General features: G+C 38.4%; 3 protein-coding genes across 5 annotated transcripts; all 3 read left to right on the top strand.

Moving 5' to 3' along the window:
* Nucleotides 1-1,343: 1,343 nt before the first annotated feature.
* LOC311050177 (protein NLRC3-like) lies at nucleotides 1,344-8,241 on the top strand. 2 transcript variants are annotated; one of them, XM_084064156.1, is made up of 6 exons: nucleotides 1,344-1,484; nucleotides 3,260-3,329; nucleotides 3,756-3,807; nucleotides 3,899-4,091; nucleotides 5,677-5,834; nucleotides 6,832-8,241. In XM_084064156.1, exons 2-6 carry the CDS (start codon nucleotides 3,265-3,267, stop codon nucleotides 6,847-6,849), a joined length of 486 nt encoding a protein of 161 aa, XP_083920282.1. In that variant the 5' UTR covers nucleotides 1,344-1,484; nucleotides 3,260-3,264; the 3' UTR covers nucleotides 6,850-8,241. The 2 variants fall into 2 exon arrangements, with proteins under 2 accessions (XP_083920282.1, XP_083920281.1); XM_084064155.1 differs by having other exon boundaries at nucleotides 5,677-8,241.
* Nucleotides 8,242-10,053: 1,812 nt separating this feature from the next.
* On the top strand, nucleotides 10,054-16,005 carry pop4 (POP4 homolog, ribonuclease P/MRP subunit). 2 transcript variants are annotated; one of them, XR_014600410.1, is made up of 8 exons: nucleotides 10,054-10,122; nucleotides 11,677-11,735; nucleotides 12,727-12,956; nucleotides 13,800-13,877; nucleotides 14,037-14,098; nucleotides 14,479-14,580; nucleotides 15,065-15,706; nucleotides 15,782-16,005. XR_014600410.1 is itself a non-coding variant. In XM_084051841.1 (7 exons), the coding sequence occupies exons 1-7, from the start codon at nucleotides 10,116-10,118 to the stop codon at nucleotides 15,199-15,201; spliced, it is 675 nt and encodes a 224-aa protein (XP_083907967.1). In that variant the 5' UTR covers nucleotides 10,054-10,115; the 3' UTR covers nucleotides 15,202-16,005. The 2 variants fall into 2 exon arrangements, 1 of the variants encoding a protein (XP_083907967.1); XM_084051841.1 differs by having other exon boundaries at nucleotides 15,065-16,005.
* A 3,444-nt stretch (nucleotides 16,006-19,449) lies between these two features.
* On the top strand, nucleotides 19,450-21,411 carry plekhf1 (pleckstrin homology domain containing, family F (with FYVE domain) member 1). The gene is made up of 2 exons (XM_084081096.1): nucleotides 19,450-19,756; nucleotides 19,982-21,411. The coding sequence occupies exons 1-2, from the start codon at nucleotides 19,510-19,512 to the stop codon at nucleotides 20,605-20,607; spliced, it is 873 nt and encodes a 290-aa protein (XP_083937222.1). The 5' UTR covers nucleotides 19,450-19,509; the 3' UTR covers nucleotides 20,608-21,411.
* The last annotated feature ends 4,715 nt before the right edge of the window (nucleotides 21,412-26,126 follow it).

The following is a 26,126-nucleotide window of genomic DNA, read 5'->3' as shown; positions in this document are numbered from 1 at the left end:
TGACTTATAAGGTCAATTATTATGATTGTCTCTAGAATCTTTCTTATATAGTGACTTATAATGAGGGTATAATGCATTTTAACAGTGATTACAATGCATCATAAGGGTGATTTAAACATATATGATATGATATGATAACATGAGTATAATGTCTTACAACTATCAGAATTAACATGGATTGCATAGAAAGTGTCATTATAAAATGGTTCATAATGTATTATGACTGCATTATGAGTGCTTATAACTATAATTACAGTGTTATATCACAATGCATTTATATTTGACCTTATAAGTCATTATAGAATGCTTTATAATGTATTATGATTATTGTTATAAAGCATTATGAATTTTTATGAGTTCTTATAACTATAATTATACAGTGTTATAAGCAGATTATAATGCATTACAAGCAGTGGTGTAAAGTAACTAAGTACATGTACTCAAGTACTGTGTTAAGTACAATTTTGAGGTACTTTTACTTTACTGGAGTATTTCCAATTGTCTATACTTTTACTTCTACTCCACTACATCTCAGAGGCATATATTGTACTTTTACTCCACTACAATTATTTGAGAACTTGTTAACATACATTAACCATAGCCCTATTTTATACCTAGGCTATTTGAAAATATCCGATCTACAAGCCCACAACGCGTCGCATCACGACATGTTGTCACGATGTGTTGTCTACATTGCAGTATTGATACTTTTACTTAAGTAAAACAGTACTTTTTCCACCACTGATGTTTATGCAGTGGTTCTCAACCAGTGGTCCGGGGACCACCAATGGTCCCTGGGGGGGTACAAGGGGGTCCCTAGCTAAATTAGTTAACATAGCGTCACAATCATTTTAACCACTTCGCTTTGGCTATTCAAAAATAGCAGATATACAAGCTCATAGCGCGGCACTAGTGAGCTTGTATCTGCTATTTTTGAAACCTTGAAAATGTGTGCAAATATATTTTTAAAGCGAACATTTTTAACTCAAATCTGTGCTTCTGGGGGTCACTGGCACAAAACATTTTCAGATGGGGGTCCGTGGCCAAATGTATATCAATTTAGGTGTCCTTGGCATGAAAAGGGTTGAAAACCACTGCATTATAGACATGGTATGCATGCATAACAAGTGTTACCAGTCTGATGTTTATAATGCATTATAGACATGGTATGCATGCATAACAAGTGTTACCAGTCTGAGGTTTATAATGCATTATAGACATGGTATGCATAGCAAGTGTAAGTGTTACCAGTTTGACCATACTGTGCAATGAGCTTTTATTTTGGTAATAGGTCGCAAAGCATTGTGGGAGTCACATTGCTGGAAGGAACCCAAAAGGAATGTAGGAAGTAGGATCATAGTCAACACGCAGTTTGGTGAAGAGGAAAAAAGTTGTTTTCGTGACAAAATCCGCGGATTTGTTTCATGTTTTCATCGCTGCTGACTGTACATTGTTGACAGAAGAAGCAGACCCGTTTTCAGCAGGTTAGTAGTGTGCTTACATTTGCTTTCTAGAAATCTTATAATTTGCACTGCCTACTTGTCGATAATATCACATCACCCTAACCTACCTGTCCTGGCGAGGATATGGTGTTACTGGTGTATCAGTTCAACGGGTGACGATCCACTTAAACTGGTACAGATCCAAACTAATCGACGCAAAGTTAAAATATCGAATCAGTTTGTAATTTTAGAGCAAAAACACACTTTTATTCTGCGACGGTACATGATGAAGCTAAAGTCCTACAGAGGTCGCGATGCTGAACTTCCTGAAACTTCATGCAGTGTTGGAAAAAGCACTCACATTTTTACTTAAGTAAAAGTATCAATACTGCAATATACTCTGTTGCAAGTGAAAGTCCGGAATCAATCAAATGTACTTGAGTAAAAGTACAGAAGTATGGTATCAAAATGTACTTAAAGTACCAAAAGTATAAAGTACTCATGTCCCGTTTCACAAGTTTTCAAATGTATAAAATGTATTTAAAAACGCGTCTGCTAAATGACTGTAATGTAATGTATAAAAAAGATATATATTGAAAATAGAAGATCTACAAGCTCACAATGCTTTGCATCGTGAGCTTGTAGATCGGCTATTTTCAAATGGCCTAAATGTATACGGTTGAAGTGGTTAATGCATGTTTTGTAATAATTATCAAAATCTACAAAGTTGTCAAATAATTGTGGTGGAGTAAAAGTATAACTATATTATGGGTGCGTTCGAAAATTACGCACTGGAGCACACTTGCCTATTAGTTTGTATTGGCCAGTGCGCGCAGTGCTGTATTTTCGAACGCACCCAATATTTGCCTCTGAGATGTAGGCAAATATACATATACAAATATAAAATACAAACATATTTGCCTTTTTTTTTTAAATACTTTTTTTATTGGATTTTTTTTGTAAAATGATAAACAAATCAGAGTATAAACAACTATAAAATATAAAACAAGAAAAGACAATGACAAATAATTTGGTATGAATTCAAAAATAAAATATACAACATAAAAACAACAACAACAAACAGAACATATTTGCCTCTTGACATTGTATTTGTATACCGTGTTTTGTTTGGTTGTTTAACACATTTAAGTTAACTAGTGTTATTTAAGTAGGGACATATATATCCCCACATAGAATGAAAAAGTTATTTTGATAAACAACCTAAACATTAATATCTCCATGATTACATTCTGTGTGTTTTGGGGGCGGACAAAGTTTGTGATTTGTATCAACAGGGTTACATAAACACACATCATGATATGTATCTCAGTGGTTGGTGGTGCATGCTGAGGTAAGAGCAGGTTTTAGAAAATCTGCATAATATTGAAACTGGTTTAACACCTTTCTCAGCTCACTCAGCACATTTATATTTATGTGCTGCTTGTGGACATGTCGACCAGTGTTGTGAAAGACTGGTGGGACGTGAAGCGAGCACTACACCCCTGGTTGTGATGGTCTCATTTGGACAAAATGGAAATAGCTTTCTTTATAAATATGTACAAAAGTTTATCACAAGAACGATATTGGTATAAGATCGTAAAAATATGTTTTAACATGCATCGATCTGATTGTCAACTACGGTAGCAATTGGCAATTCCTTATATACAGATTGTTTATGTTGGTTGAAGGTGGTCTTTTTTCATGAAGGTATCATGACGTGAGCTGTGATTGGTCTATTTTGGAAGGGACAGAGGTGCATAAAGACAAACTGATCAAGTCAAATAATCTTTTGTTTATGTGTGATGTTTTTTTTAAAGGCACAATGTCCAATAATGGCCAGGAGGACCCCTCTAAAAGCAAAAATCTCGGCTCGTCAAAGAGTAAGAGGTAAGATGAGAATTTTACTCCAAGTGAGTTGCATGATTGAATGTGTTGATTTAAGCAGCAATATTGAGTAAAGAATCTGTAAATCAGAAAGCTATTGTGCAGTCCATACATTGACAGTGACACATTTACTCACATAGGATTTAAAATGTAATTTAAATGTGATTTCGCTGACCCCCCCCCCCCCCCCCCCCCCCGTTTTGTCAAGGGGGGGGGGGGGTAACTATTGCCGCATTTGGGCGATAGTTTGATAGTTCTTAAGGCGATAGTTCTTCTTTCACTTTCTCCAGGCGTTTGGTGCGGGTTTCATTTCATTTGGTTTCATTTCATATCCAATGTGCTGGAGTACAACAGAATAATTGTTTTCACTTGTCAGATATGGAGTGCAATGCATATAAAATACACAACTGCTTTTTCTCATGTTCACAGAAATCCCAATGAAAGCCGCAGAGGTCCTCAAAGAAACCGATCGACTTTCTCAGTGAGATCCGTTTTTTAATTTAGTTTCAACACTTGAAAAAAAATCAAATACACAAAGAAAACAATACTGAGTTGATTGTTGTCTGTTTCAGCTTAATATGCCTGGGACAAAGTTAAACGTCCCCACGGTTACGCACACGTCAACATACATCAGTTTTCCAGGGGGAAAGGCAATTCTTATGGGAGCTGATGAGGAAGAAAATCCAAAGCCGCTGCGGAAGGGACAGATGGAACTTACAATGCATTTTGTCATGAAGAATGACCTCATTGACATTCTTGATGATAGTAAGTGAAATCATTATTGCGCTCTCGTCAAGCGTTGAGGTACTACTGAAATGCAAATTGTTATGATACGACCGAACACAATGGGTACGTTTACATGTGACTGTTAGACCATTAGGGTAAAATGAAAGTAAGGCAGATGCCAAGAAAGCTTTATTTATTGCCATATATTTGCATCCCACATACATATCCAATAACATTTAGTCTGCGATCAGGGTGAAGTGATTGTCAAGAGGTGTCCAGAAAACATGTATGTAAGTAAGTTTGAAAAACATAGTAAGTACTGCAAAAGAACAGTGGGCAGTGCAAACTGATGAGCCCAACCAATATATCGGTTTGGCCATTATATCAGCCATATTTTGCCTTTTTTTTATAGACCTCGCTATCTGCAATTGTATGTGTCCGATGTGCCCGCATCCTATGTCATCATTTACAAACATTTTCAAAAGTAAAACATTTAAATAACATTCGACACGACAAAACACCTGCGTCAAACATAGCTGATCTACAAGCTCACAATGCATCGCCATGGGTTTTGAGCTTGTAGCTATTTTTGAATTTCTTTTAATAGAGCTTAAGTGGTTAAATTCAGTTTGCTTGTATATGTATAATTCAAGTTAAACTTTTTTTCTAGTTATTTTTTGGCACAAAACATTTTCTTCGAGAACTACTGATTTAGAAGGAATTTGTAGAATCGGCCTCAGGTCTTCTTACTTATTGGTTAAAGGAGCCATTGTTGCTATCCGTTTATGCTATCATTTTAGCCTAAATGTCTGACTGTACCTCGTGCCGTTTACATTTCTGACTATTAAAGTATTCAATCAATCAAAAGGAACAATAGGCATTGCAATTGAGAGCATTGTTGAACAGTACAGTACATCCACAGATTGTTTAACAGTTGCACAGTTAGTGATGGATACAATGATTTTGTGTGTGTGGTGGGGGATGCTGGACATTAGGTTGAGCAGGTTTAGGAGGGACACTGCTTTGAAAAGGAAGCCAGTTAGACCCGTAGTGCCTCCCAGAAGGGGTTAACTGGCACATTGTGTGGGCGGAGTGGGTGGGATCAGTGAAACTCTTTCTTGCATGCTTCCTGTAGCATGATGTTGAATTTCTTTTCATGTGTAAATAGGTTTATTGAAGGGAGATAATTTATAGAAGCACGTAATTTACTTACTTAAACTAATGCCTTATCCGCTTTAATGGCAATAATTGCATATTGTGTGCATGCAAACTTAACCACTGATGTGAATGGGGAATGGGATTTCATGCAACACTGCTAGTCTGGATACTTGCACAACATTGTTCTTCACTGTCATGCCAATATACCATGTTTAATTGAAATCGAAAAATGTTGTGAAAAAAATGTCTTCAGCACTAGCTGAAGAAATTAAGATTTATTACAGTATTCTTGATCAAGTAGCTGTTGCTAAGGATACATTACCTCTATAATCAGCTTGTGGCATCCTGAATCCACAGTGATTAATACCTGTTGTGCTGATGACAAGTTGACAACTGTTTTGCAAATGAAAATATATTTGTCTCTATATATATTAACACTTGCTCTCTGTTTAATTCTTCTCATCAGAGGAGGCGGCTTTGGATTTTCAGAGAGCACTTGGAACTAAGCCGGTTCAGTATGTGTTTGAGGGGGTCAGAAATAAAGTCTCTAAGAATCTAGATGAGATCTGGACTGACATATTAATCACAATGGAAGAGACAGAAGATGTGAACAAAGAACACAAGGTCAGTCAAACTGAAAGCGCATCCAGTCAACAAGTGGTAAGAAAAAGAGAAATCAGACTGTGTGACATGTTCAGGACCATGCCTGGCCAAGAGAAACCAGTCAGAACAGCGTTAACGATTGGAGCTGCTGGCAGTGGCAAAACAGTTATGACAAGAAAATATGTTCTGGACTGGGCACGCAAATGTAGCGACGACCAGGAAATAAAGATATTAGTCCCATTCCGTTTGAAAGACTTCAATCGAATAATAGGAAATGATGTCAGCTTCCGATATGTCATTCAAGTCTTCTTTAATCAATTAGAGGGATTTAGTGACTTCAACATTGACCAAGTTCTGTTCATTCTTGATGGTTTGGATGAGTTCGACTATCCTTTGGACTTTAAGAACAACGAGGTCTTGACTGATATCAACAAGATAACATCAATTGACGTGATACTGACAAGCCTCATCAACGGGTATCTGCTTCCCTTGGCCCGTGTCTGGATAACCTCGCGACCAGCAACAGGCAAACAGATCCCTCCCGAGCGTGTTGACAGGGTGACTGAGCTACAGGGGTTTACTAAACCAAATAGAGCAGTCTACTTCAAGAAGAGGTACAGCAGAGACGAGAATCTAGCCAGACGCATGATCTCGCACATTAGGACATCAGAAAGCCTCCAAACCATGTGCCACTTGCCCGTCTTCTGTTGGATGACTGCTATAGTTCTGGAGCATTTTTTCCTCGAAGACAAGACGGGTAACTTGCCCATAACTGCCATTGAGATGTACATGCATTTCCTGGCAATAGAGTCCAAAACGGTCGACGTCTAAAGTCGTGAATAAACCACTCTTAAGAAATGAAAGGCTCCAATCAACAGAGACTCCCTAGTCAGTTTTATTTATTCATTGTTTTTGGCTTTATTTAGATAGGACAGACAGGAAACTGAGGGCAGGGGGATTTGTTATGTGGCAGTTGTTTTGACAATATTGATTCATCTTTTTCTCTCTGAACAATAAGCAAGCTGGACCTGATTAACAAAGGTTTGCTGGATTCATTCAAGAGTGAAGCTGTTCTTTGTAGGACTGGGGAGCCCTCACTGTTGACTGGAACCACTCAGATGAGTCCTTAATACTCAACTGAAACTCATGATGACCAATTCCTTTTTTATATGTGACCCTGTCTTCCTAAATGAGTTTAGCCATCCAATCAAAATCACTTTATTGTAGGTGATCAATTTAGGCATTTGGCAGACACTTTTATCCAGAATGACTTTAAAAGTGCAAGGTCTAGAGTGCAAAGGAGAGGTAAAAAAAAAAAAAAAAAAGCTTAAATAACTAAGATAGCAGGTAGACATCAAACATAATCTAAATAACATACTATATAGATAACATGTTTAGCATCTGAAGCAAACAACATACATGTATTATCTTTATTGTTTATTAGGATTCCTGAGGTCCACACAGAATGTACACAATAAAAACAGACACTAGTTAAAATTGTGCTATATCTAAAACAAAAAGGCAAATAAAATAAGGTACAGAAATAGTGAAAAACACAATTACGTCAATATAGGACTCATCAATTTATGTTTAAGTAACTTTTTAAAAGAAAATCTACTTCTGGTGTGTCTAACATTTATGGGGAGCATATTCCAAGCAACCGATCACTCATGACAGAAGATGGAACATAAGCAGAGCATTTCCTTGAAATTGCAATGCCTCTTCCCATCATCGAAACAATATGATCAATCTGATCAGACCAAGACAATAAATTATCTAATTTCACACCCAGTAATTTGGCATTAGTTAAGTGCTCAACTGATATCCCATCTACCATTAAACAATACTTGCTGTGTTCTGTCAAAGAGGTAGCTCTTAATCCAAACCAGAGATAAGGGTGAGAAACCATTTGAGCTTTGCTATAAGAATCCTATGATCAATGACATCAAAAGCAGCAGTAGTCCAGGAGCACAGCCTCAACTAGTTTGCTGTCATCCATAGATTTTAACCATTTATCAGTCATGTGCACTAATCTAAGTAACAATGAACAAGTATACATCTATCTAAATAACATGTCGCATTATCACAATTGGCAGCAAGTACAGATGTAAAGAAATGAGTGCAAGGGAAAGAGGTGGAATCAGAAAGATTTGTTTTTTATGTAATCCCTTATTTCTCCTTTTATTGTTAAGTATTTCTTTTCTTGACTAATGGATTAAATAGATTTGTACATCCTTGTATATGTTGTTAGCATTACAGTTACATTCCAAGAGTTCACAAAAATGTTTCTCAAACTTGGGAAAGTTTGTATTTTTTACTGTTATGATATTTGTTGGTGATCATATTAAAGAATCATGTTTGCAAAGAGTTGTGTCTATCCAGCAACACAATGGCAGTACTTAAAACTAGAATTTAGGTTGCAAAGCTTCCATTGCCTATTCTTTTATCCACCCACAATGGTACACAATGTTCACTCCATTATTTATTTACAAGTAGTAATACATTGCTTTCTTAGGAACAGATGATGATCACATCTCACTGGTTGGTGACCATTATCTACAAAAAGTCTGTCACCCCCACTGGCGAATCACAACATTTGACAGAAGGCTGGAAAAGAACTGATACTGAAAGTGTCTAAAAGCGGAATTACAGAAAGTACCACCTTAGATCAGTTTACATTCTCAGGTCATTGTGATTAATAGGACAATACAGCTTCCAGGGGAACTACTGTACATACAACAGAAGTCCTGTCCTATAGATACTTTAAGCTGTAGTTCTTTTCCCTGCTTTTCTCCTCGTGAGAAATTACCAATGCTGTTGCAGGACTAAAATGTATTATGTGCATTTACTAAATACACATACACCTATTAACCAATCAGACCTCAGATCATGATCAGGCACAGGTCTCCTACGTGTAGCTAGAATACATTTTAAATTTGGCGATGGTGCATTTAGTCACTCGGGTCCTCTGGAACAACCTGTCTATTTTCTAAGGTCTTTGGTTAATGTGGGTGTGTGGGGTGGGGTGTTGTACCTTATGTGGGTGGGTGTATGTTGGTGTGCAGGTGATGGGTGCGATAATATTGTGAATTTAGAAACACTGGGGGCCTAATGGTTAAAGGAGCGTGTTTGTGGTGGGAAGGTTGCTGGTTTGATCCCCAGAGGATGTGAATGAACAATAAGAAAACTCACTCGATACCCACTGTTGGAGGGCCCTTAATCCCAAAACTGCTCAAATGGAGCTTCTCTTTGGGTTGCAGTGACAGGGACTATAATCCCTATAACTATTTTAAAGACAAACAATAATATACAATAATATGCAAAAACATCATATAAACAAGTAGTGATCAATATGAAAAATATGTGCAGTAAACGGTTGGGTGGGTGGGGGGGGGGGGGGGGGGGGCATTTCTGGTGATAAGTTTAGACTTTTTACAGGGTCCAGTTTCGAATTGCATGCCATTATAGGCGCAGTTTGTCAAAAATAGCGAAAATATACTACCGGTATCTGCAATCCCACAACACATCTCATCATGACATCACATGTTGTGAGGTTACCCACACTTTTATTTTGCAGTTTTGAAGCGTTCTGATCCGGTCTAGAGATAATTCACCGGATATGGACCATTTACCTCGGAAACAGTGAACATCGCCCAACCGGATACGGATATTAGTAGGCGTAACCTAGCCCGTAGGCAGCATCACACTAGTGTTGCCATGTCTGCTTATTACAAGTGACTTTGGGCTTGTTTTTCTGTAACGTTGCTTGTAAATTATTGGTAGTTGCGGGTTGCTTTTTTTTGGGATTGTTTATAAAGTATAGTTGCTTATTTGGGGCTTGCTTCCTAATGCTGTTCAAACCAGTGGTTCTTAAACATTTCTATGTCAAGGACCCCCAAATTAATATATATTTGTAGACCCAACCTTGAACCTTCTGAACATATTTTGTGCCAGAGAGAGACCCCCATACACGATTTTTTTTAAATTGAAAATATTCCTAAATGTTCACTTTTCCCCAATATTTCTCTTTGAAAATAGCAGATCTATAAACTCGCTTGTTGATCGGCTATTTTCTAATAGCCAATTGGTTCGAGTGCACGTAATCTCTCAAGAACAGAAAACAGCAGAGGACGCTGTTTTTTCCTTTTCTTTACTCTGGGTGCCCAGATTGGAGCGCATGTGGCTTCTTTTGGGTTTGTTTTCATAGACCTGGTTGCTTATTTCTCTCCCACAATCTGGCAATACTAAAGGTTTTATTGTGACGAGAAGTAGCCCTATGGAAGTAGCCGACAACACGTGAAGATGTCTCGTGAGTTTGTTTGTCTTTTCAATGATAACCACATGAATAAAACAGACATTGGGCCGTTCATTAATTCAGTCATCTCGATTTAAACTTTGAGGTGATATAAATGTTTAAGCTAACATTTGCGAGCTAGTCGGTCAGGGGGCCTCAAAACACTATCGTTACCACCAACCAAACAGGACAACAAGCCAATGTTTTGGTACTTTAAATACATTTTGATACCATACTTTTCTACTTTTACTCAAGTATATTTTGAATACCTTACTTTTACTTGTAACAGACGGACGGCACCCACTATTTTATGGACCCGACAAACATAAAATGCTGTTCTAACAATAAGCGAGATCAGCTATGTCATGTGAAATCTAGCCCAACTGTAGCAGCCTACAATAAGAGACAATGACATTAAATTGCATGTTTTCACCTCGATTAATACGGAATCCATGATCACAACAGCACTTGATTCTAGCAGCCTGCTCCGACATTAAACAGTAAACCCGAACCAAACCCGCACCCTAACCCTAACCGCACGCGGATGGAGAAAAGGTCTGTCGGATTAACGCATGCCTCCCGTTGTGTATTAGCTTGTCTGGGGCCAGTTGCACCACCTCACACTAAGTTCAAACTTAGCCTAGTTATAGCTTTCACACATTCAATCCGGGAAAGTGTCTCTGTCATTTTAGATTTCTTTTTCTATTCAAAAATAGCAGATATGCCGCGCTATGAGCTTGTAGATCTCCTATTTTTTGAAAAATCGTGCAAATCTTTGAATATATATTTTAAAAATGTATATATTTAAAGATTTGCAAAAACAAAAAAATAGCAGATCTACAAGCTCATAGCACGGCACTCTGTGCCGTGCTATGAGCTTGTAGATCTGCTATTTTTTGAATAGCCAAAGAAATCTAAAAATGACACAGATACATACTTTCCCGGCTAAATGGGTTAAATGGCTTTTTTAAAAAGCCATTTAAGCATAACTTGGCTAAGTTTGAACTTAAGTGTGAGGTGGTGCAACTGGCCCCTGGCCCCTATAATTGATCGAGTTGAGAGAGCAACTGCACGTAGCCAGTTACAGAATGGTCATTGCGGTGAGAGGCAAGCATGCAGCCAATACACAAGACAATAGGAAGGGTGAGGTGCTAGATCAGCGTATTTTTGATTTTTTTTAAAGTTTCATCTTTTAGAGAAAAAATAAGTTGATAGCTGACATTCCGGGACCGTGTGACACCCCCTCCGGCGTCTATGGTCCCAGCTGCATCCATGTGATGTTTTTTCGTTATAGGACTGAAGTGGTTAATGTATGTTTTGTAGCCTAATAATCAAAATCTACAAAGTAACTAGTAATTTAAGTTTTAAAATAATTGTAGTGGAGTAAAAGTACATTATTTACCTCTGTGAGGTGTAGTGGAGTAGAGGTAAAAGTATTGAACATTGGAAAGACCCAAGTAAAGTACGAATACCTCAAATTTGTACTTAAGTACAGTACTTGAGTAAATGTACTTTCCACCACTGCAATTACACAGTACCTTAAATATACGAATGATGTGTCTTCCACAGACGACAGACTTGTTCGGGCCCCGATTCCTCATGAACTCGAGGAGGTTCTGGGTGTTGAGGTGAGTACACTCAAAGTATGGCCACTTTAACCGCCAGGCGCGTATATAATATAACGCCCACCCAGGGGTCCTTGAAGGGGTTACAGGGGGTCCCCAGCAAAGTTTAACCACTTTAACCCTACACAACCTTATTTGAAAATTGCAGATCCACAAGCACACATTGCACTGAGATGTAATCCATTGTGAGCTTGTAGATATGCAATTTTCAAAATAATTTGGAATATACCTGTAACGAAGGCTTTCACTCTCACAAGACTTTCAGTTAGATGTCACGAGCATCCAGCCAAGCACTATATAAAGCCGGGTAGCCGTCACCCCTTGAGATCAGATGCAATCCGCGTTACCCCACCAGGAGAGAGTCCAGACATTTCTGTACGAACCAGGATATTTGGCCTACAGGGCTCTTTAGATCCATACTCTCTCTTAAGCACCAGGGTTCACATCTCGGTTAAGTTCTTATCGGACACCATTGCGGCGGGTCCTACACTTAGACAACCAGTCGTCACCTTTCCTTCTGAGTAGTATTTTATAATACCCATTCAGCTATGGCTGCCCACAATAACAGTTTTATATTATATAGGATTTTGCATGAAGTGTAACGGATTACAGTTAGTATTTTTTTTTTTATCAGAGCAGATGTCTTTTTCCCTTGAATCCTTGCATAATATTTTAGTAATTTGTTAAAGGAGTAGTTCACCCCAAAAATTACTTATTTTCTATCAATTACACACCCCATGGAGACTTGAATTCATGGATTATTTTTTGTTTTTGTTGCATTCCTAAGCCAATAATTTGATGACCGGGTGTATTTCCGGTAGGAAACACAAAGAGTCTACTTTGTGTCTCCTACCGGATACATTAGCATCTTTCCGCCGGTAATCAGGTTATTGGCTCAGGAATGCGACAAAAACAAAAAAAATATTCAATGCTTGGGGTGTGCAATTGATAGAAAATAAGTACTTTTACTACTTCTGTTTTTCCGTCTTCTCAGTCTCAAAAGAAGATTCAAGCGGAGGCTTTCACTAAATCTTTCGTGAGGAACAGCATGCGTACCATGACACCACAGCAAGTTACCAAAATGCTTGATCACAAGGCTGTGGTCCTGCAGTATGCCAGACCCCAACAGAAAGACAAAAAGAGGACTAGCAAGAAAGCCAAAGGGCTTAATGCCAGACAGAAGAGGGAGATGAAGGTCTTCCAGATTAAACCTGAGCACCAGAGGTTGGTATACTCTTCTCCCATATTCTGTAGTGGTGCTTTGCCTACTGTGATCATCCAGGGCGAGAGAAGCATTATCTTGCTGCTGGGCAATATGGCCTAAAATGAGTGTCACAATATTTTTTGCCGATATTGATATGAATACATTTTTCATATTAAAGTTTATAACCTAACATTCCTCTACAAAAACTGAATGTGTGTTTCCCACTGGGAAATTCCCAGCTCTCAATTTGTTAGGTTTTTACGACTACAGAATATAATATAAAGACTATATTTATATCCTGTATAAATATTACATTTATACACCTCTAAAATGAAATAGGAAACTAATTGCTACAATGCACATAAAATTAAAACGAGTGTGTACTGTGTGAGTGAGAGAGAGAGACGCTACTCGTAAAATGTCCACAAATGTAAGGCATTTTTAAGCAGTCGTGAATACGGTAGCTTGTCCAACATTCTAACTAATCTACACTACAGGATAGTCATCATAGAAAAGTGTTTTACAGTTGTCAGTCTTGCTAAAACGTCTCAACTTTACAGGAGCTGCAAAAGCAGTTTAGCTTGATACATTCAAGAACTGTGGTTCTTGTCCTTATGTTCTTCATTATTTATTGCCTGTAATGTTCCAGCATACAAGAAAGTGTAGTTTATTTCAGAGCCATATCTGTTGGAAGGCACTCTGGATAAGAGCATTAACTATAAGTACATTAAATGTAAATCACAAAACCAGGATAGTTGCATATAGAAACTTGTATTATATGGTATACGATGCTGTTATGCATGAATGTCAAGATAGTTTTATGTATATCCTTTTATAAGTAAATCAAATGTTCTCAACTCTAGGTATGAACTTTTCCTACCTCTTCATGACCTATGGGAACAATACATCATTGACTTGTGTCATGGATTGAAACCAGGGAGGTGAGAATCGTTTTGGAACTAGATGGTTTTTATTCCTGTCAGTCATTCAAAATTCCTTTCTTCTCAATTGTTACAGCTTTAAGCTTGTGAGACGAAATATTCTGTTCTTTGCAGTACATTAGCAGGCATGTATTGTTTAAACAAATCTCTTTTACACAGCAATCCACAGACAATTCAGCAAAAGCTTTTGAAGGCAGACCTCCATGGTGCGATTCTCACTGGTAAGAGTTTGCTCCTTTTTTTGCAAGGGGAATGTTAAATCTGTTGGCACTAATGTTAAGGCTAGTCTACAATGCGTCACTTATATTGCACAACCGTTGCATACAAGAATTTTCAACTGTAAAGTGTTGACAGTTGTTATATATACATATATTTTTTGTTAGCCAACAGTGGCGACAGACGCTTGTCTTATCAGTATAAAACAGTCATTAGAGTCGCATAGCTTAAATCAGCAACACTATGCAGTGGTGGAACTTAACTGATGGTGAGAACTTCTCATGTGCATGCTCACCATGCATCAGCAACAGTTATCTTCCAGTGACTTGTTGCGAACGATGGGACCGTAATGATGATATATTCTTGCTTCATTTTGGTGTCACAGTGGTGAGATCCAAATGCCCATCGTATGTGGGTACCACAGGGATTCTGGTCCAGGAATTCAAGCACGTGTTCAAAATCATCACGAAAGAGGACAAACTAAAGGGTGGGCCAAACTGAATTTAGTGAACTTGTTAATGACTTTTTGTTAAATTTTCATACATTTTTAGCACCATGCTCTGCTGTCAAGACAGAACTCCTGGCAACCATTGTCTATACATAATTATTTTATTACGATTTTGTTTCTATACATAGCCACTTAAAATGCATTGATACGGTGCATATGACTTAACAGACATGTCTATCACATACATTCTTCGCCATAGCGGCAACCAACCACGCCGTATAAGCAACTCTTGTCAGTTGGTCTGTTGAAAATGTTCAAGCACTAACCAAGTAATGGTCGCAGTTTATCAAATATGTGCTTTTTGGTTTTCATTCGCATAGCTGGCTGAAACCTTTCGACATTGCTTAGTCATTAAGTAACAGGTCGCCCTGCTGGTGATATCACAATTGTTCTTATCTCATTTCAAGCTTCATGTTTTAGCATACCGGTACTAACTCATTTCTTCTCCTTCCCTTTGTGATAGTTATCCCCAAGAGGAACAGTGTATTTGCAGTGGAAGTCAAGGGCTTTGTCTCCCACATTTATGGCAGTAAGTTTGAACACCGCGCTAGTGAACGCTCAGCCAAGAAGTTTAAAGTCAAAGGAACTATTGACTTGTAATGGCAGGGATGTGACAAAAGTGGATTGAGTCTTGTTCTGTGATGTGACACCACTGCTTGCTACCACCCTACAAGCTTAACCCTAAACTGATGGTCACAAAGCAACGGAAGAGGCACCATTGTGGCTGTGGACGAGTAGCATGGACTTGATAGTGGTGGTGATGACCTCCTGTTTCTCAGTAAGACCTGATAAAGGAAAGACACCCTTTATGTAACTTCGTCCATTGGACATTATTGTTGGGTGGGAATTTGACATCTTAGCAAGCCTTGGGTTGAAACTTAGCAAGAGAATAACATTGTTCAAAGTTCAAACCATTTAAAGCAAATGTCTAAAGGGGGTTCAGCACCTTGCTCAAGGGCATCCTGATGGTAGTTGGATGAGATCTTCACTCAATTCTCGTTCACACAGAGGTGCTGTTACATGGACATTTTTGGAAGAAAAAGTGCCTGCAGCCTCCCAAAATATATTTTTTTTCTTTTTCTTTTTTTGTAAAACATTGTATGGGGTTGACAAGAATACAGACATTTCAGTCTGTGGCCATCAGCAGTGTATGATACAATTTACTGTATGATGGCCACAGGCTGAAATGTCTACTCTTGTAAAACCATCAACATATTTAAATGCCTCTTTGAATTCCATTGTCTTTTCAGAGTGTACCTGCAAAATGTTAAAACATTGTATTGGCAAACAATCAAAGGTTTTACATTCTGCATTATTTACAACCACCATTATTTATGTCCACTAGAGGGCAGACTAACTATTTGGTATGTTTTGACTGCAATAATAAATCTGTTCTCGGCTCACCTCTTTATATTTCATATATGTGTATATAATAACTGCATGCTATGTCTAGCCTTCCCCAATTTGTGTTTTGCCTGGGAGAAATCTTGCGAAATATTAATTTAGAAATGCTATCATCTGTACTCTGTAAGCATTCTTTTCTCCCAGGGATGCAGGCTGACCTAGGTTTGACACAAGTTGGCTAGATCCAATGAAAACAGTGACAACGCAAGAAACCAATGTTTTGATAATGATTGGTTCCTATTGTATCCATGTTTTTTCTAGAGATATGTTGTCGTCACCTTTGTTAAAACAACTGACCTGGAAACTTCAGTGAACTGAGTGAAAATGTGCTGTAAGATATAAGAAACATGGACGTTTTGGTGGGACAAGTTTAAAAAAAAGATCTTGAATGTATATCTTTTATTTGGTGGATGCTTATTCATTGTCAATTGTGTATACATCAGAAGGACTTTACTCTGAAAGGGTAATTGACATTTTTCAACTCTGGCCAGTGAAAAACAATGGATTTGCAAGGCTATTTTTACAGTGAGTGATAAACAGTAGGGTAAAACTATAAACCTTACAATATGATGCTGGCTGGCATCCTTCCCTCACGTTCCCCTTTTTGAGCAAAGTCTGTGATTAAATGGAGAAATTAATCCTCATTTAAAGGTAGGGTAAGAGATGTTTTGGTTAAAATAGTGCTTGTTCAGTAACAGGGGTCTCAGCATCTCCAGATCTTTAAACAGAAAATACATTTTCAGGTGGGTGGCCAATCTTCAGCCATTCAGGAGAAACCCATTTATCAGGTTAAATATTGTCTGCTCATTTCTTTGTGCCATCACTTCCAATTTCACTAATCTGTATCCTGTGTAAGTTCTCTCTCCTTATTGGATAAAATTGGTATCCCGACCTGAAAATGCATTTTCTTTTTAATCAATAGCTATGAGAATATAAAGCAATGGAACACTTATTTTTTAGAAAACATATCACTACCCTAAGAAAGAGAAATTAATGTAGTTAAAGGGATATTTCACTTTCATCCTGCCCTCCTAATTTGTGAGGGGACCGTGTTTTTTCGATTACTTTTTTCATTTATTATTATTATTATTTTTTATTGTATTTAATTGTTTTAATTTTCCAAAAAATATATAAAAAATAAATGAAAAAGTAATTGAACAAACACAGTCTCACGTATTAGAAGGACAATATCAGTCACCAGAACCAAGGACGGGTGTTGGGGAACATAGGTACGGTTCCTTTCTGATGAATCTATCATGGTTAAAATGGAGTTTGAAGTTACAATGGGTTTGTATAGGAAGGGGGTGTGTCTGATAAAATGAATATCAAATATCTAGACTGAATCAAGGAACTTAAAAACTGTCTGGGGTGCTCCCAAAAGCCTGAGTAGACGATAAAATTACCGAAAGTTTTTTTGAAAGTGAAATATCCCTTTAACATGCATTTCTTATACTTGGTCTGCACTGCACTAAAAGTCAGACAGTACCTCCTAACCCATAGATATTCAACTGGCGGCCCGCGGGCCACGTGCGGCCCGCGAGGAGCTTCCTTGTGGCCCCTGGCCATATTCCAAAAAAAAAAAAAAAAAAAAAAAAAATTTTTTTTTTTTTTTTTTTTTTAATTTTCATAATTATTATTTATTTTAACTTTGATTTATGTTATCAAAGTTAAAACAGTACAAATTATTTATCCTTCATTAGTTCTTGAAAGGCCATCTTTCATTGGAACTTAACTTAGAACCTTAAATAGAACCGAATTAGACCGAATTAGACCCGAAAAAAGGTTGATTTATATTGGTCAAATAGAACCGAATTAGACCCGAATTAGACCGAATTAGACCCGAATTAGACCCGAAAAATTTCGCGCGCGTGCGCGCAAATTGTGTGCGCACATGCGCGCGCGTGCATTTGCGCTGTGTGGCCCACGACTCCAAATTATTTTACAGTTGTGGCCCCCTGCCTAATCTAGTTGAATACCCCCTTAAAACCAGTTTTTCTACCCTTTGCACATGACACCTCTGTCCAACAAAACCATTCACTTTAACCATGTGGTTATTCTGCAAACGGGTGATTGTTTTCAATGTGACTGGTGTCTAAGAATAGACTGGTTTCTTAAGGTTAATTTGATTAACTTTCTGTTGCGTCACATCTCACATTATCTATGTGGATACTGTGACCACTTCAAGACCACTTTATGCTTCCACTTCAGTAATTGATTATTCACCAAAAGCCATTTCTGCAAAGTCACTGATGCACACATGACAGTACAAATTGAACAACTGCACTTGTGGGTGCAAACTCAGCCTGCACCCACAATTCTCCTTCTTTATTTGATTTGATTTATTTATCTCAATGTAAAAACAATACAAAAAAACTGTACACAAAATATAAAAAGAAAAGTGCCAGGAGGAGGCCAGAGTGAAGGCCTATGTAAAACACAAAACAAATATTAATAGAACATGATTTGTAAAAAACAAAATATAAATACATAGAATTTACAAATAACATGATTGCAGTCTAAAAAATTAAATCTACAACATGATTGAAATACCTGATTATCCATGACAAGATTACTGATAATAATTAGCCAACATAGTTGACTAATTACTATCTCTATTCCTGATATATAGATGATTATGTCATTTTGACCATAACGGTGGACCTTTTCTACTCCGAAGTTAAACTGTTCAGGACAACCCACTGATCATTCCCACCAAGTTTGATTAAAATACACCCATCTGTTCTGGATTTTACCCATGACCTTGATTCTGACCTTGACATTTGAGATTTTTGACCCAAAACAAAGTTAATAATTTCTTTGGAGCAGCCTACTACTACTGATCATTACTGATCCATTCTTGAGTTATTTTGTTGACAAGACAAGGCACAATTACAATACTCCTGCCATGCATGAAGGGTGACAGTGTGAAGGTGTTGCCAGGAGAACAAACATTTCAACCCGGGGCCATTATCTGAAACGATTGTACTCTTTTCTCAATCCCTCATAACCCTATTTCTCAAACGTGTTCCAAATTAATAATTTGCTCAAGTTTTGAGAGTGCACTCTTGTTGAGAGCAATACTAATAGGCCTAGCGACGTTATACAATTTGACATCCATCTGTCTTTCCAAATGTACCGTAATGCCTTTATAAATGTTACACATGAAAAAATATCTCAACCTTTCAAGGCAGTAGGAAAATCATGATATGGAAAGTCCTGTTTCCAATTCGTTTTCATGTTTGAATGTTGTAAAGTACATACTGTAAGCAGTGCAGTTCCCACACATCCCTCCATTTCATCTTGCAAAACTTGTTATTGTGCATAAACATCAGTTGCTCAGGACCGCCCCAAGCCATTGCATCATCAAGATCTTGAAGATACACAACACCGGGGAAGTTTCAACTGGTGATGACGACATTCTTCACAGGCACATAAATACCGCCACTGCCAGAGAGAGGCTGATCTGTTGTGAGTGTATCTATCAGTAATACTACTCAGTGCACCATGGTGGACCAACAGGCTTTTACGCAGCAGAACCGTGAGCGAATTCAAGCAGTGGAGAGTTCTTTCGGTCCCACAGGGAAAGCATTGCTCCAGCCAGGCCGTGTACTGGTTGGAGAAGGACGACTTATGAAGCTGTGTCGCCGAAAGCCGCAGCCCAAGGTTTTCTTCCTTTTCAACGATGTGCTGATATATGGCAGCATCATTCTACACGGCCGCTGGCACAAGAACCAACAGATCATCCATCTAGGTTAGTAACCTATTAGCACCTCTCATTGTTATTGGAACACAAAAAGTTGGGTGATGAGCACCCCTTGCAGAGATTATATTATGCCACCCCCCCCCCCCCCCCCCCCCTTTTCTTTGTCCAACTATGGGTAGTTAATCTTAACTAACCGTTAAACATTTTGGATCGAGACATTAAGTCATTTGAATTAATTTAAGTAATTTTATGTCCCTTTCACTTTATCCACAGAGGATATCCAGTTGGAGGACCTAGAGGATAGCTTGATAATGAAGAACCAGTGGCTGATCCGCACACCACGCAAGTCCTTCTATGTGGGGGCTGCCTCACTTGAAGAGAAACGGGCCTGGATGGAGCACATCGAAGACTGCCGCTCCAAGTGGCTCCAGATGGCCGGCCGCCAGGCTGGGTCCACCTTTGCGGTCACCTGGATCCCTGACAGAGCCTCTGCTATCTGCATGCGCTGCTCTGACAAATTCAGCATGACACAGCGTCGACACCACTGCCGAAACTGTGGCTTTGTTGTCTGTGGGTCTTGCTCGAAACAACGTCACGTCATACCACACATCAACCCCACTAAGCCATTGAGAATCTGCCGGCTTTGCCACTCGAGTCTTGTAAGTCAGGAGGCTGAGATTAGGACACAGGTCGGGCTTGAAACCCAGCAAGGAGGTTGGCGTCGGAGCGGGAACAGCGATGGTCTGAACGGCTCAGATGAAGATTATATGGCATCCAGTGATGAAGAGGACAGTGATGACCTGCTTGAGGAGCTTGCTCCCAACAGGAGGCGGGACTCCCAGGATGTATCCTGGTCACCTTATGTTTACCTTAAGCCAGAGCATGAAAAGCCCAAATAAACATGCAGTGGAATGTTATGATCATTTGCACAACTAGTACCTTCTCTAGTATCTATACTAAGGAAATACATACACATGTATACATGGTATAAAGTACCTTTTTCCATTCCATTGGTTACTACATACAGTATATTGGACTATTTGTATCAATTTTCCATGGTGTACAGACCTATTGATGCCTTAAGTCAATTTGCTAGTCGGTAAACTTCAAGAAGACAATGGTGTGAACAGGTTTAATCAAAACATAAAGAGTGTGTTTACGAGCAAGTATAGTGAATTGCTGTATTTATTTGTGTATGGTTTATTGTTGTATTTATTGTTTTGCACTTTTTTTTACTCTTTGCTGCTGTAACTACCTGGATTTACTCCCCTTGGGATTAATAAAGTGATTACAATAAATGACTGTTCTAAAATATAAATTGACTTTTATTGTCTAATTAGCATTACTACAAGGTCAATTACTGTTTACTTTACACTCTACTAAAATACTTTTCTAGTATTTAGTATCTAGTATCATCAACAATATAGTATGTACAATCAGACCAGTGGAATTGTGGATTCCACAACAATCTGTTTGTGTAAAACCCATTTCTCATGTGTTTCATATTTTATTCATTTATGCCCTTATAATATGAGGATATGGATTGATATACCTAGTTATTTTCCAACACATTAGTATGGAACTCTGGCTGGAGTCCCAGGATAACAATCAAGAATTAAGAAGGGTTTATTTGTCAGTCACTCATGTACAATCAGTGAAATGTTAATATTTGCCTGATGAAGACCTAGAAGGTCGAAACGTTGCAAAAATAAAAAGTGAGTTCCTTGGAGCTTGAGAACAGTGTGCGGACTTCCTTCTTCTTTTGCTCAATCAGTGAAATGTAACAGTGTGAAATGTTCCGCACAGAACAATACAATATAACAAGATAATAATAATACAGGATGTAACGAAGCAAAAATGTAAAATTCAAATATACATAAGATACAAAATAAAGTTAAAAATACAGATGGAACTGCAGGTATGATTAACCTCTTAAGGCAGGTGTGATATCTTTAGCAGCAATGGGAAATGTGCAAGAAGGCAGAAGGCATGTTTATGTACACACTGTGCAAGTTCTGAACAGCTGTTTGGGATTCTTAGTTTGAATGCAGTTATTCTTTCTTTTGTTTTTGTTTTAACCTATTCCTCATTCAAGGTGACAGCTAGTCTGGCTCCAGACCATAGACTCCGTCCACTCACTAAAAGTGGACTTCTCACCTCAGCCAGTTAATCAGGCTAGGTGACAGCTGCAGGCAAACCACTCTTCCTGAGCTTGAGCCCCAGGCTGTGAGACACCTCCCTAGCCCCTGTCAAATAAATCCTTAGAGTCAAAAAGTTTGACTTTTTTCTTTCTCTTTTCTGCCTTTATTTACCTTCATCTATCCAATAGGGCTTGCATGTGTTTTCTTTCGTCTTCCAGTATCTGCCTAGTTTTAGATCCTCAGTTAATTTAACTTATTTGAATTCTTACTCTGTGTTAAATTAACAAGGAGGATTGTACGGTGTATGTCGAATTAAGACGTTTATTTCTGACTGCAAGTGGGAGTTTATTTCACCACTGGACCAGTCGGTGTCAAACTTTGCATGCCTACTCCCAGTAGGCCAAGAGAGACCCCAAATTTGTCAAATGCCTCATGGTGGCGCTATAACAGGCTGCTTTACGTTTTGGCCTATAGGTCACAGGATCTTTTGAAGTCTGATGCATTACCATACTGTGTACTCTCTGTTTGGCTTTTTGTGTTTTTTGATTCACAAGGCTAGAACCTCAACTTGACATTACTTGAGTTTATTGACGTGGTACTGAATAGGCTGCAAATATGATGAATGGTATGGATTGGTCTGGAACTGATCAATATCTAGAATTTGAGTTTAGCTGGTTAGTTGGTTTGTTAGATGGCCAGTCAGTTAGTTGTTTGGCTGAAGTGAGATTAACTCTGGATTCTTTGGCTTAGAGCCCTGGTGGTCTCTCTGTAGACAAGGCAGAAACTGACATTGCTATTCTTAGAGCCACTTCGCACTTAAAATAGAATGATGCCACATCTACTTGCACTTGGTGGTGCAACTGCAAACCCTGCCCTCACCAACATACTGTATCTCATTCCATATCTTGCTGTTGTTGATATACTGTAGGACTGATTATGTAGACTCATTTTGACTGTGACCTTGATGTGACCTTGTCCTTTGGCCGATTTGACCCCAAAGCTACTTGATCTCTTTGGGACAGACTACTGATAATTCCCACCAAGTTTCATGACAGTCGGTCCGTGTTCTCGTATTATTTTGTTGACAGACACACAGATAGACAGGAGCTATTACAATACTGAATACTCCTGACAATGTGAAGGTCTGCACTCAAAAGGATGATAAATGAAGCCAAAAGGCATTTCATTCATTCTTAGGAGATATTGACACCAACACAAACTTTTCAACCTGTAGCCATTACCTGAAACGTGTGCACTCTTTTGTCAATCACTCATAACCCTATTTGAAAGTTGATTCTGATTCCTATTTCTCAAAAATTCTATCTTGCCAAATTGACCTTAATGCATGTATAAATACTACACAATATCTAAACATTTCAAGGCACCAGGAAAGCTGTTACGTGGAAAGTCCAGTTACGTTACCAGTTCTTATCACTGTATATTAGTTATCATGTTTGAATGTTGCAGTGTAGGCTATTGTGTATTGTACTCGAGCATTGTACTTTTCCATGCACCCCTCTATTCATTTAATCTTGCAAGACTTGTTTATCACGATCATCAGTTGCTCGGGACCGCCCCAAGCCGTTTCATCAGGAAACACAACACAGGGGAACTTTCAACTGATGATGACAATCTCACACACTTTTCATTGAATCAATATTTATAAAACTTACAGATAGACTTGTTACCTGTTTTGGGCATTTCTCAAAATATTTCAAAAACTGTGAAAACAGTAATCTAAATCTAAAAACTCGCAATGTGACAAATTGTGAGATTGTGAGATCGGCTATTTTCTCTAATTTTGCGCGACACTCTCATGATAAAGTATAAAATAGAGTATTATGAAAAAACAAGATGAACTAAAGACACAAGGTTTATGTATACAAAGATGCTCATAAGTGCATGAGCAGTAAGTGAAAGTTTTTAACATGAATCCGTCATCAAATTGATAGGCGCCGAATTATGTGCGTGCCCCCTGGGTGCTAAACCCGAATCAAGCACGGCCCCTCCCCTCCGCGAGCCAATGCTACTATAATGTAAATCTCAAAATCTGGCCCCGCACCACGGCAGCATGAGGTGGGTGCTCGGTATTTCTCCTAGGTGCCCGGGCAAGGAGGAACCCGCCGGATCGGCACCCCTGATGAAATTCCTTATGTTGTGTTACCGGTTTACCTCTTACCGGCCGCGTCACAGCTGGTAAATTGATGCCTCACTAGTTCTGGAATTTACACCAGAAAAACGGCCAAAAGAATTATTTATAATTCACACACATTCATCATCACAAGGAATAAGGAAATGTTCTGCCCATGCATTTGGTAAAATAACACCTTTCAGCATGAGTTCAGAGAGTGCACTGCATTGATAATGCAATAAGTGTTGCAAATGTATCAATTAGTTTGTTTCCATTTTTTCTCCAAATGGTTAAGACAATGAACATCACCACTTTAGTAGCTACACTGTAGCACTGCTCACTGTATTGCACTATATCTCACTCCTTTTTTTCTGATAAATGGTTCACCTGCCAATGAGAAGCTTCACCGGGTGGATGCGGTATGAATCACTCACAACAATCTGTGTGAAGTTAACTTTGGCCTTGTCTTGTGTGAACTTGCACAACACTGATTACAATAGTTGTGGTTAGTCAACTTCTCTTTTAATCCAAACAACTGAAGATATGACTGAAGACTAAGAGGGGACCAAGTACACTATAGACCCCTTTGGGACCCCGGTCAACAAAGTATATAGGGTTTAAGTGGTTAACCATGTCATGTGACATAATAATATAATATATAGTCCACACTCCTTTGCGGTATTTGTCACTGTATATTTGCTACAGTGAAACAAGGTATCTGCAATTAACCCATCCTAAGTAACAGGATCAGTGGGCACTATGCTACTTAATTACAATTTAACAACAAATATTACTGGCACCACTATACAGAATGAACATTGCATGTTCAAGAAAAGGCTCAGAAGACTAAGGAATGAAATCAATAAAAACAGTGGAATGGTGACAGAGGGTGTGCAGTGCAGTGCAGACCAACAGACAGAGAGAGAGACTTGAGAGATTTATGCACAGTTGCTCACAATGGGCATTCACTAGAGCTAATCCTTCAAAACAGGAAGGAAGGAGACATGCCTCTGACATAAGTACAATTCACTGTAAACACTGTCCCTGTCCATAGTCTTTCCACACTCTTTTAAGTTTTACTATCCACTTCCTCTTTTAAGAAAACTCACATTCTCGTGAAATTAGGCAGTAGTTGGATCCAGACGTCATTGTTTTTTGTCGAATTGAAGACTTTGTTGGCCATGTTCTGAGAATGGACCAGAAGCAAATCGCCCTCAGGGTTACACTAGCAGGCAAAAGCAGTATGTCGCTCAAATGTCTGAAACATTTCATTTGTAATTTGATCCTAGTCTAGGTTTGCGTCTCCTACTGTAGTTCTCTTAATGCAGATGAGAAACGTCATTGGTGTGTTATTTGACATTAGTCAACATCACATAGTTGCTTTGTTCAGACAATGTTATAGATCATTTGTGGTTTGGCACTGTCCAACTCTCAGAAATGCCACCAGTGCACTGCCATGTGGGGACTTTCCTCCACCAAGAGGTGAGACAGAGTTTACCACTCCCATCTCCAAATCAGTTATCATCTATCGTGTATTTTAATCTGCTTTTGTTTGTTCTGAGCTGTTAGGAAGTGTTTATTTTTATCGAGCAGGTGTGTGTGTGTGTGTGTGTGTGTGTGTGAGTGTGTTTGTGTGATTAAGCACTTAATCAATTTTATACTTGGGCGGGCTATTTGAATATAGCCACGCTTCTGGATCTGCTATTCTCCCAAAAAAATAACGACATGCCCAAAATAAGGAACCCACTGATCTTATACATTCTGACAAATTTGAGGATGATGTCCAAGTACAAATTCTTGGCTTACTCTCCAATGTGATGTCATATATAGTATGAAAAATAGATCATAAAGGCACACAACAAATCATATTGGTGTGATTCTAAAGGAATTCTAATACTATAATAAATATATAAAGGCAATAGGTTAAGAAATTGTGAGTAGTGATCCATTTCTTTCATTATTTAGATTTAATTGATAATAAAAAAGAAAAGAAAATGAATGTATCAGTGCAAGATTGTAAGAATGCCACCAAGAATGTATTCATGATGATCATGAACAAAACCAGCATTCTTTTTCAAAAGAATCTTAAAAGGACCACTTCACCCATTTTCAACCTACCTTCGTATAATTGGTCCTCACTAACTAT

Source organism: Gymnoscopelus microlampas (assembly GCF_963454915.1).
Source record: "Gymnoscopelus microlampas genome assembly, chromosome: 1".
NCBI lineage: Eukaryota > Metazoa > Chordata > Actinopteri > Myctophiformes > Myctophidae > Gymnoscopelus > Gymnoscopelus microlampas.
The sequence above is the reverse complement of the archived record's forward strand: the minus strand, read 5'-3'. Positions and strand labels throughout refer to the sequence as shown.

Coding starts and splice junctions, on each gene's coding strand:
- LOC311050177 (XM_084064155.1), top strand. CDS start 3,265: ATGTCCAATAATGGCCAGGAGGACCCCTCTAAAAGCAAAAATCTCGGC. Junction 3,808..3,898: donor GAAACCGATCGACTTTCTCA/GTGAGATCCGTT, acceptor TGTCTGTTTCAG/CTTAATATGCCTGGGACAAA. Junction 4,092..5,676: donor CATTGACATTCTTGATGATA/GTAAGTGAAATC, acceptor TCTTCTCATCAG/AGGAGGCGGCTTTGGATTTT.
- pop4 (XM_084051841.1), top strand. Junction 11,736..12,726: donor AGGAGGTTCTGGGTGTTGAG/GTGAGTACACTC, acceptor CCGTCTTCTCAG/TCTCAAAAGAAGATTCAAGC. Junction 14,099..14,478: donor CCATGGTGCGATTCTCACTG/GTAAGAGTTTGC, acceptor TTGGTGTCACAG/TGGTGAGATCCAAATGCCCA.
- plekhf1 (XM_084081096.1), top strand. CDS start 19,510: ATGGTGGACCAACAGGCTTTTACGCAGCAGAACCGTGAGCGAATTCAA. Junction 19,757..19,981: donor CCAACAGATCATCCATCTAG/GTTAGTAACCTA, acceptor CTTTATCCACAG/AGGATATCCAGTTGGAGGAC.